The sequence below is a fragment of the Notolabrus celidotus genome, chromosome 14 (genome assembly GCF_009762535.1).
Source record: "Notolabrus celidotus isolate fNotCel1 chromosome 14, fNotCel1.pri, whole genome shotgun sequence".
NCBI lineage: Eukaryota > Metazoa > Chordata > Actinopteri > Labriformes > Labridae > Notolabrus > Notolabrus celidotus.
In genome coordinates this window covers 16,581,732-16,593,344 of record NC_048285.1, presented here as the reverse complement: position 1 = coordinate 16,593,344, position 11,613 = coordinate 16,581,732, and the positions used below count along the sequence as shown (strand labels likewise).

The following is an 11,613-nucleotide window of genomic DNA, read 5'->3' as shown; positions in this document are numbered from 1 at the left end:
GACCTGGCATAATCTTATAATCTTGTTATACCCTACACTGAAAAACTCAAGTCAGAATGACTTTTCAGTGTGTAAACATGGCATCTATAACTCAGTAAGCGAGTGTAGACTACTGCACATTACATTAACAGTACATTATGAATTGACCATGTTAAGAAAAAACATTTTAATATTTAATTGAGAATGATTATTACAAGTATAACACAGTGCTCACTGTCTTGATGAAAGTTAAATGTGTTGTCAAAGGCTTGAATAAACAATACTTCTTTTTTTGTATTACCTTCATAGTTTTTGTTCATTGTCCATAAGACTTAAGTTAGATTATAGACTATTTCTATATAAAAATATGGAGAAGTCCTCAGCACATAAAAAAAAAAGATTTTACTTCCAGGCTGTATGCAATCTTCACATAATTTATTGAAAAAACAGTGTTTATACATAATGTTAATTTCCAATCTAGAGAGAGAAACAAAGAAATTACACATATTATACTTTATCAACTTTATCCCCTTAAGATGTCTGTAAATCTGCTTGGCTGAATATTTACATAACGGACAATTTCCTCTTGACTTCTGTGGTTCAAGATCCAGCTCCAAAGTTGCCAGCTTTCTCTGCAATCTCCAGTGAACTCTTTAGATTTTGATCGAAGAGTTCACACCTGAAAATCATATAATAAAACACAAGCAATTACATTTGTGAGTATTGGAAAAAGTATATTACTTGAAGTGTACTGACATGAATCAAATACTGAGGTGCTGTGTCCACTTCTGCCATTTTTTGCGCTGGCAGCGCCTTCTCTATTCAAACTCAATGTGATTCAGTATTTTCAGTGCTCAGAGCCCTCAGCGCAAAAACGCTCTAAGTGTTGGCTGATTTTTGTTGCAGCGCACTCATCGCTCTCAGTTGAAAATAGTTCAAATTTTGGAACACTGCTGCACTCATCAATGTCACTCCTTGATCACCAACCAATCAGAATCAAGAAGGGCGGACTTCTGAAATCAACTTTGTCAAAAACAATGGCGGGGGTCTGTACGGATGAGAAAAGTTATCACACTCGTTTTTCCTAGGTACAATTTTCGGGTGTAGAGCAAGGTTATTATAGTTAACGAAAACTAACGAAATAACGAAAACGAGAGGTGAAAAAACATTTTCGTTAACTGAAATAAAAATAAAAACGAGGCTTCACAAAAAAACGAAAACTAACTGAAACTGTATTGTGAGTTTACAAAACTAACTAAAATAAACTAAAATGATAGAGAACATGTCTTTAGTTTTCGTCTTAAACTCAGTATTTTGAGTGGATATGTAATAAAGTCAGAGACTGATCGGATGGACGTCTCTGCTCTCTGCTCTCTGCATCTGCGCGGGAGCGCGCCGAACGGAGCCTGCAGCTGACGGGCGCGCGCACTCACAGCGAGGCAGAACTGCAGGGGGATTAAATCGAGACGAACTCTCTCGCTCCGACTACCTGCCCTGTTTATAACCGTTCCTGTGTGAATGCCCAACAAGTAAGTATAATGAGACGGAGAACTGACTTTTCCTGTCCATAAGCATTCACGTGTGTTAAAACTCCCGAGAGAGAAAATAGACGCCATGAGCGCATGCGTCATCTCATATTATGAATCACCCATATGATCCTGTTCTGTTCATTTATCATTATAAGTGTTAATGGTTAATTGGTGGCAGTGGTATTAGAGTGATATGATTATTAGTATACTTGTAGTGGTAGCATCTGAATCATTATCTCTGTATCAATGATTATTGTTCATTGCTTATTTTATTGTTAAAGATGTATCAGTGAGTCACCATATTATTTAACACTATAGAGGGTCAGTAATGCTAGCCTAAGTGTCCATATTGTGACCATCACCCTTATGTTTGTGTATTTATTTGATGTGTTTCCGACCACACTCATACCTATTCCTCTGTGGCCTCATTGGGTCTGCTGTACTGTTGTGCTGTACAAGGAGAATATTCACTAAACGGTTAAAGCTCCCTCCTGTCTCCTGTCCAGTGTGTTCTGACCGACACCCCAGGGAGAGTACTATCCTACAGAGTATCCACCAGTATTCCCTATTTTTTAGGATATGAATTTTTTGTTTGTTTTCTGCCAGTTTCACTTCAGTTGGCTCATTCGCACAAGCAGGCACACGTCCACACTTTGCCTGCAGAGCGTTAATGGCAGCGAAAGTCAGGAGAAAGCGGCAGAGCCCCATTTGGGATTACTTTGAATATGACTGTCTCTGATAGGAGTAAGTGCCTTGCAATGGAAGGTGATAAAATATGTTGAAAATATGTTTCTCAAGGGGGAAAATCCCACTAATCTTAAAGTCCATTTGAAAAGCTCACACAAGACGGCTAACCTAGCATACCTTGTCAAGGCAAGAGAGAGCGGCCAGGCCCCTTACCCTGAAACAGAAGCTAACCCCCGGCCAGGCACACAGGCAAAAAAGACTAAAACTAATACTGAAACTAATAAAAACTAAACTAAAACTAAGCATTTTCAAAAAATAGAAACTAAACTAAACTAGCAAACCCGCTTCAAAAACTAATTAAAACTAAACTGAAATTGAAAACAAAAAGTCAAAACGAAATAAAAATAAAAACTAATGAAAAATGCAAAACTATAATAACCTTGGTGTAGAGCTGCTACTAATGCTATAACACAATTCCTATCAATGGTTTCTACAGTTTCTTGATGAAATGTCATTCAATGAAAGCAAGTATGAAGCATACAGAGCATTTTAAAACAGACCCAGCGTTCTCTTCTTAGGGAAGCAGAAGGGCCTGGGAATACCTTCGTAGCCTTACAGTTAAGTGAACAGTAAAGGCTGATGAGAAGTGCCCTGAAATTGAGGTTTTGGGCGCTCCCAGCACAAAAAACAGCAGCAGTGGGCATACACCTAAGAGTAAGACACTCAAAAGCAATATAATACAGACAAAAACATGCTCTTAATTACCTTATTGGCATCTCCAGAGAATAGAATGGGTTCTTGAGGGCAAAATCTGAATATATTTCATATATCTTCCTCAACAGCGCATCAATGCCAGATTGTCGAGGGTCAGCCAGTAAAATGAACTTTATCCCTGAAACATCAAGATTGAATCATCAAGTTAAAAAGAAACCTGTTCAAAAATAGATATGTCAAACATAAATGTGAATGAGGCTTTTTGGGGGTTTGTCTTATTAGGATGTTAAAGACGGTCAAATTTTTCATGGGCCACTAAATATTAATGTCTCTACTTTTTACTATCACACATGACAGACACAAAACAGATATTGCATCTAGACTTTTTGTTTACTTATAGTAGCATTAAATCACATTACTGACCAGTGAGAGTCTGGAAGCAGTGGAGTTTGAAGACATCGGTTTCTAACATCTCAATCCCTGAACTGCCAACTTCAGGAGACAGTTGAGAACCAATAGCAAACAACCTGGGGAACAACACAAAAACACAGGCAGTTTAATGTTTAGGAACAAACTCTACCATTACCAACAACAGCCAAAACTTACACCAGCAAATTCATCCAAATACATGACTGGTCCACACAAGGCTAATGCGTCACAACAATTGTCTGGCAGTTGCAGGTGACCTGGCATGTTGAAGTGATGTGATAAAGTCAAGAGATCTCTTTTTTTAATCAGGTCTACCACGTGTACAAATTGAGACAGCGAATAGACAACAAAGGGAACCTCTCACAGCAATTATTGATGCAACTACTTCAGTGGCTGTGCTTTAGATTGATTTCTTATCAGAACTGAGGCTTGTACCTGGCTCTACAGCCCCACTTCCCAGACATTGGTCATGCAAAATATTCATATTGCTTACGAGTGAAACATAGATGCCAGCATCAGTTTTTCATTGGAGCTCAGGCGTGCTCTTCCAAAGCGAATAGACACTGGATAATTGGAGGAATCCTTCAAGTATTCAAGGATGTCTTTTCCCTCCGCTGTGTTCTTGCCAATCACATCAACTCCATTAATGGACAGCAATGCATGGCCCACTGGAGAAAAACATCAAAGCAATGTAAAAAAAAATCCAACATCAATATCGGGTTTGAAAGTAATGCAGCCTAGTGCTCAATACAGTGCACATCAATTACAGAGTTATGCAGCTTTTAATGTAAAACTATTAATTAATTAAATATTGCAGATTTGTAAATGAACCCATAGGAACAGTGATGAGTACAACTGGGCCTATAGGCTGTTTTCGAAACCAGCCTACTATACTAGCAGTGCGTACTGATTTGGCGAAAATTCAGTAGGTAGTATGCAGTATGTGAACAAGAGGAAAATCTGCATATCAAAACTACCCGGATTTGGTACTAATTTGGGAAAATTTCTCAGTGGGTGCATCTCAAAGCTCTGAACTTCAGTCTCCTCTCTTCTTGCTCCTCCACTGAACCGGAAGTAGATACTGACCCGCCATTTTAAGTGGCGTCCCAAAGCTCTTAACTCTGCTGGGGGAGAGAGGAGAGGGGAGAAAGGACTGAGGAGACTGATCGGGGGAGCGATAATCGAGGAGACTTGTGAGTAGGCTTCGCGGAAGTTTTTTCTCTGACAGACACGCCCCTTTATTGAATACCACTCACTGATTGGACATATGTTGGTTTCCCAACAGTCGGTATGTGATGAGCTGAGATTAAAAAGTGTTTGATGTGAGTTTTAAACACAAAATACTGAACATAAAAGTAAAATCATAAATTAAATAGAACAGAGGATGGATTATGTTACATCTGATTGTTTATTTCAGATTCACTGTCTAATGAAATAGAGTAATAGAGCCTAATCATAGATAGAATATATATCAATGATCAGTTATTCCTCCTGTTAATTTCCTCGATTGATCTCGTTTTCTTCATGAAGAGAAGTCTGACAGTAAAAGTTTGTCTGTTAGTAAAAACACTTGTTATATTTCCTGTCAGGTTAATATAGTTTCATATGAAGCTGATCATTAATGAGCATGGGGTTTGAAAAGAGGTGCATCATTTATTTTCCCCTTAACTTAATAAATAATTTAATAATGAGGCATTTTAAAGATAAGAAGATAAATCTATCTGTATCCAGGACACAGAATAAACAGAGAGCAGATTCTCTTCATGTGCAGGTGTGTGTTAAACATGTAAACACAGAGACAGAGCCCTGATACTGTTTATATTTATCAGAGTTATTACAGTGAACATGTGTGCAGACACAAACAGCTGTTAAAGCCGTCATCAAAAACCGACGTCGCTTCACGTGACGCTCCGGAGGAAAGGACGTCTCATTTCTCTAAACACAAATCTCCTCGTTCCCTCTCTCCTCTCGTTTCATTTCCTTGCAGCTGTATTGGGTGGGACTAATTAGACGCGAGTGAACGACGCGAGGATGGAAGTTTAGAGCTTTGAGACGCACCTTATTTTATACAGTCTATTGACGCACCCAGTGTGCAGCGGACAAGTCTCCCTCGCGTACCGAGTCTCACAATGCACATGCTGCCATTCCGCTTCTACTTTATCCGTATATGACGAGCGACACTCAGTGTTTAGGTGCCGTGAAAATCATTAAATTCAATATAAACCACCTCTTAACTTTTTAAATCATAAGTGATGCTTACTAGGCAGTTTTCTATCAGCTTGGTCATTGTTTACTTCCGCTTTCCGAAACCGGAAATCCAGCGACGCCTGACCCGAGATAATGCAAAACAGATCCTACAGAACAGTAATACTACATACTACCTTCAAAAGTAGGTGGTTTGGAGAACAGCTACTGTTTCGCATGATACACGTTAAGTCCTGAGCATAGGTTCTGAGTAATGATCGGCATTGTTAGCTAATGTGGCAATGCTAGCTAGTAAAAAGAACTCCGATATGTTGTCAAACGTTACCTCTGATTCCATCTCGCTGTCCAAATGAAACGACAACCTTTTCATCATGATGCTTAAGAACTAAATCTAAAGGATAGCTAAATGTTTTCTCAGCCTCGGCTCTCGGGACGTGGTTGTCATACTGGTATATCAATCCTCCAGCCTTGTTCACAACATACACACTGAAGATCCCCATCTTTGCGACGAAGTATTCTTCTTCTTCGTCTTTTTACTTTAGGGCAGTTGGCAAACAGCTCCCTGCGCATTACCGCCACCCTTTGGATTGGAGTGTGGGTCAGTTTGGCTTGACTATACTACAGTACATTACCTTATGTGAGAATTTGTGTTGTTGCACTTTTACACTGATTTTGTAAAGATGAAAAATTTCGAGTGCAGTATTTCCTTGTTTGATGCAATATTTCCTTTGTTGAATTGAAGTCGCTCAATATTTTGTGGCATACTTCAGAAAAAAAGACTGTCCAATGCCCTGGACATTTTTTTGATATTCATTTCTTTCTAAATTGGCTTTTTCCACTTATTGTGGTATTTGTATGAAATTTAATTCGTTAACCATTAAGTGATATCCCGACCATTTGGTAGAGTTCAATATTTCAAAAAATAAAGGGTCTGCTGAAAAAAAACAAAAGATTGTAGTTATTACTCACCCAAGGCAATAAGAAATGCAAACAAAAAATATTTCTATTGCTTTTTTCTTGGTGGGGTTGTCAAAGGGTTAAGATCCTATGTAGTCTAAAAATCGAAACACTGCCCTTATATCGTTATCCCAGGCACCCCCCTGTAAATGTCATTATTAACCAATGATACCCGATAATAGTGTTATGTATTTTGTAAGCCAAATAAACTAGGTAAGTGTTAGTGTCTTGTCCTCCACAGCTCGGAATTTGAGCTGTGCTGCCTTTAAAAAAAAAAAATGTAATTCTTTTTTTTTATTTATTATTTTTTGTATTTCTATTGATATTAATCGTTATTTTGGAACTACCAATTGTCTGTATTTTGTCTGTAATATTAACTCTTCTCATACAGTAGGCTCCCTTCTCTTCCTTTATGTCCTTTGTATAAGTCTATTTTCTGTCTACGTGTTTAAATTTGAAAGGCAAAATTAAATATTCAAAAAAACAAACAAAAACATTTTTTTTGAACACTTATCATTTATCATGAGTTATGAATTAAATAGAGGACCATTTGTTAACATAAAGAATATTTTTTTACTGACACAAATGTGTAAGTTCAATTTTGTTCATGTATAAGGATTAGACAAAATTGCTTCAGTGATTTCATCACTATGGTGTGTGCTTTAAATTATGTTATCCATACTGATAGCTTATCTAAACCTATCCTATGATTATTTTGAAAGCTTTAATCTATTATTGTTAATATGAGAAAGAAATTGCAAAATGATATAAGCTGGTTTGGTGTTCACTGGCGATATCTCTCCGAGAGACACCGCGGGTGAAGAAGTCTGTCACTGAACAAGCTACTTAGTGTTGTTATGGTCTCCTGGAGGGGGTGTGACATGTTGTCCATCAGAGAAGATAGCTTTGCTATCATCCTCCTGTCAGCCACCACCTCCACAGGGTCCAGTGGGCAGCCCAGGACAGAGCTGGCCTCCTTCACCAGTCTGTTCAGCTTCTTCCTGTCAGCAGCAGAGATGCCCAGGAGACCACTCCAAAGACACAGAGTCAAAGAAGGACTTCAGAAGAGCCTCCTTCACACCAAAAGACCTGAGACTCCTGAGCAGAATGAGTCTTTGTCCCTTCTTGTAGAGAGCATTGCAGTTGTCTGACCATTCCGGTTTATTGTTCAGGTGAACACCCAGGTACTTGTAAGATTTCACAATCTCAATGTCCATTCCCTGGATGTTCACTGGTGTGGGAGGAGGGGGCTTGCGTCTTCTGAAATCCACCATCAGCTCTTTGGTCTTTCCTGCGTCGAGCTGGAGGTGGTTTCTCTGGCACCAGACTGCAAAATCCTGCGTCAGTTCTCTGTGCTCCCTGTCTTCCCCATTGGTGATTAGGCCAACAATGGCGGGGTGGTTAGATAACTTTTGCAGGTGGCAGCTTGCTGAGTTGTGGGTGAAGTCTGCAGTGTAAAGGGTGAACAGGAACGGAGCCAGAACCGTTATGGAGACATTAATATTCCGGCCTCTTTCAATTACTACTAATTCTGCATTTAAGCCCTGCATGGAAAAGCTAATATTATTTTGGTTTAACAGACACTATTCAAACTCCTATAATATAATCCCTAATAACAACATTGGACATTTTGCATTTTTCCGAATTTTTCCCCATAAAACCTATTCAGAATCTTATTTGACATGTATTTTTCCTTTATTTAAATCATTTGACAAGTAGGCTTATTCATCATTTTCACGTGAATGAAAACTAATGTGTAATTTAATTTAAAACAGTCAGGATGCGTAAAGTAGAGGAATTGGTACAACGGTTGTGCAACTAATTGGTGAGTAAATTAAAATGGTATGAATCTTAAAACGTTTCACTGCGTAAAAAGGAAAAGAAAAGAAAACTCAATGTCCCATGTACCCCTGATCCACTTCCGCATATACAGGTTGTCTAAAGCGCTCTTGCACGGGGGAACTTCCTTTCGGTCCGACATCTTGAAGAGGAAACATGGTAAGCGCAGACCTTACACGTTTTTCAAACGAATTAAAGAAAAACTGTGAACACACTACCTAGAACAAGCTATAATAATAAAGTCAATATGGCCACAGCTATTTGCTTTCCTACCCCGTGATAAGAAAGTGAGGTGGAAGCACACATTTGCTAAATATCTACCGGTTAGCGACTGGCTAGCTACAATGCTATCTCGCTAATTCCACCATGCTGTTCCACCATACGTGTATGCTAAAGTGAAAAGGACCACATGAAGAGGGACTCGTAATTCTGCATTTTGACAACTAAATTTGCAGCAGACATAAAATTGAAAATGAAACTCCACACTTTTTACATTGTTAGGATGTCACGAGGAAGACAATGACGAACTTGGCTAGCGTCGGTTGCTAGCACACCATGCTAAAGGCGTTTATAACCAATCACTGTTTGTACTAACTGGTAACTGAAGACTCTCCGCAGTATGCTCATGTGGTCGTCGTATACTATCAAAAAGACAACGTCTAAATGTGTTTCAAGACAACTGAATGAACAAGTTGTCACAGATGTATATGAAATATTTATGTTCCCATCATACCCATTAACGCTCCTGTTATGTTCGTTTCTCTGGAACAGCAATAATGTTCCTGGGTCAATTTGACCCGGGGCATATTCAATTATTCAAAACTGTCAGAACCCCGAAAAAATCAAAATTTTAACTCCATTACTAACCATTTAAATCAAGATTTAGTCCATTGGTGTTCTTTAATTCTCACAGATCATGTTTCAATGAGGATAACTCACTCGTTTTTCATTGTAATTCATGTTAAAACTTTTTTTAATGTACATTTGAAAGCCCGAAATATAAATACAATAGTTTTACATGACATTGATTTTTGTTTATTTTAAACTTGTATTTTTCTTTATTTTCAATAAGTGATTTTGATAAATTAACATGACTCCTCCTCTGTCACATGCTGCCCAGACTTTTATGCTGCATCTAGCTGGTTTGGAAGGCATATATTACCTAAAACAGACTTTAAAAAGGGCCAATTTGACCTGGAACATAACAGAAGGGTTAAAACTGAGAAAAGCATTCTCCAGGACATCAATGGTTTTTCAAAAGCAACTACACTATCTACTCATTTCGTAGCCAATTAAAAGGGTCACTTGTTGTGCCAAAACATAAGTGTGTTTATTTTAGATTAGGTAGATGGCTGTTCTACAGTCAGGGTTTTTTTTCCTTGCCTTAATGCTGTATTACTCCCAGATTCATCCAAGTGTTGTCTAGTTCTATATGAACCCTCACTCTGGTTGCGAGATGGTGATGGAAGTTTTACTTATTCTGTTTCCAGCCGCCTAAGCAGGACAAGAAAAAGGACGCTGGCAAGTCCAAGAAGGACAAGGACCCAGTCAACAAGTCTGGGGGCAAAGCCAAGAAGAAGGTATGCAGTGGTTAATATATCTAACAAGAATCTACTTTACATTTGCTTACATTGAGAATGACCTAAATGGTGCATTGCTGACTTTCTCTCTAAACGTACACATTTCTTTTGTTCTGAGCAGAAGTGGTCCAAGGGAAAAGTGAGGGATAAGCTCAACAACCTGGTGCTCTTCGACAAGGCAACCTATGACAAGTTGTACAAAGAAGTTCCCAACTATAAACTCATCACCCCAGCTGTTGTGTCAGAAAGGCTAAAGATCCGTGGCTCCCTGGCAAGGAATGCCCTCCAGGAACTGCTTGCCAAAGGTGACAAAGATTGTCTTTGAAGAGATGTACATGTTAAGCTTTGCAGATTTGACTTGTATTCTAAAAAATAAGAAAAGGTGGGGTCTGAAATATTTTTTTTACAGACAGATATTTTAAAAGAACTATCGTGCCGAGCTCAAGTTGTCAAAATGGTTATTCAAAGGTTTCAATGCCTTTGCTTTATTTTAGCTATTTGTAATTTAGATTTTCACTTAACAGGAGCAGTTGATATTGATCTGGTGCAGATTGAAAACAAACGTTCTACATATTTGAAAGGACTAGTTTCTGCACTTGAACAATTGATCAGGTGAATAAACCTGCAGTCTGGACAGTTTCTATTAAGCCAATTTTATCTACATACGGTTCTGAAGGGCAAATTGGGCAACCGGTTCTAGGTCTAACAATAAATGTGCAGTGCACCTTTCAACTTTGGATTCATTGATGTTTTTTGTTATCGGTTTTATGAATAACCATCAGTTTTAGTTGATTCAAATAAGTTCTTGTTTATCAGTCCAAAATGTTACTAAATTGCAAAGTTCATCTGTCAGTATTATGAAAGGTTGTGATCGTTGTGACATTGAGGTTCAGTGGCTAAATGAACTGAGTATCTGAACATGTCTGTTCACACTTCAGTCTGATGATAAATGGCACAGTTTGATCTGTAAACTGTTGCATTAAGATGCCTTTAAAGACGAACCACAGGTGTGGGCTGGTAAACTAAAACTATAACAGATTACCTGGTTAATGTGTTGAGAATATGCTGACAGAACCACTTTTTTTTTTTCTTCAAGGCATGATCAAACTGGTATCCAAACACAGAGCACAGCTGATTTATACTCGCAACACCAAGGGCGGAGATGAGGAGGCAGCGGCAGAGAAAGCATAAACAGGTACAGAAGCAGCAGCAGCAGCAGAAGTTGAACAAATGTATGTTTATAATTTGGGAGTTTGAATCCACATTTATTGACTTTCCCTTTCTTTTTTGCAGGTTCTCCTATCTGCTTCCTTTTACCAAGCTGTTTGTAATGAAAGGTGAATAAAAAATAAAGAAAAGAAATGGTTCTGAGGTAATCTTCTGTCCGTAGCTGTTGTATCTGTGAATAGGATTATTTGTATTGTCAGGTATTCATATATTGAGTGACAATTAATCCAAGTAACCTATCTCTGGACATTAATAACAAATTAATAACTAAATGATGTGTCAGAATTATGGCTTTTTATACATGTTTAATATATAGTATAATAGTATAATACAAGGATTAAAATTTTAAATGCATACACTCAATCACCACAAAGCATAATTGGAGGATAACGCATATCCATCACCATGCTGGCTTTCATCTAACTTGACTAATTTACCATGTTAACTTACTCTGAACTCATAACCCG

At 38.2% G+C, this 11,613-nt stretch overlaps 2 protein-coding genes across 2 annotated transcripts; one reads left to right on the top strand and one right to left on the bottom strand.

The window, feature by feature from the left end:
- Nucleotides 1–395: 395 nt before the first annotated feature.
- Nucleotides 396–6,094, bottom strand: trappc4 (trafficking protein particle complex 4). The gene is made up of 5 exons (XM_034700969.1): nt 5,869–6,094; nt 3,832–4,006; nt 3,333–3,436; nt 2,961–3,087; nt 396–658 (listed from the first exon to the last, which is right to left on the bottom strand). The coding sequence occupies exons 1-5, from the start codon at nt 6,041–6,043 to the stop codon at nt 580–582; spliced, it is 660 nt and encodes a 219-aa protein (XP_034556860.1). The 5' UTR covers nt 6,044–6,094; the 3' UTR covers nt 396–579.
- Nucleotides 6,095–8,421: 2,327 nt separating this feature from the next.
- Nucleotides 8,422–11,295, top strand: LOC117825246 (40S ribosomal protein S25). The gene is made up of 5 exons (XM_034700971.1): nt 8,422–8,498; nt 9,830–9,919; nt 10,041–10,224; nt 11,016–11,114; nt 11,213–11,295. Exons 1-4 carry the CDS (start codon nt 8,496–8,498, stop codon nt 11,108–11,110), a joined length of 372 nt encoding a protein of 123 aa, XP_034556862.1. The 5' UTR covers nt 8,422–8,495; the 3' UTR covers nt 11,111–11,114; nt 11,213–11,295.
- The last annotated feature ends 318 nt before the right edge of the window (nt 11,296–11,613 follow it).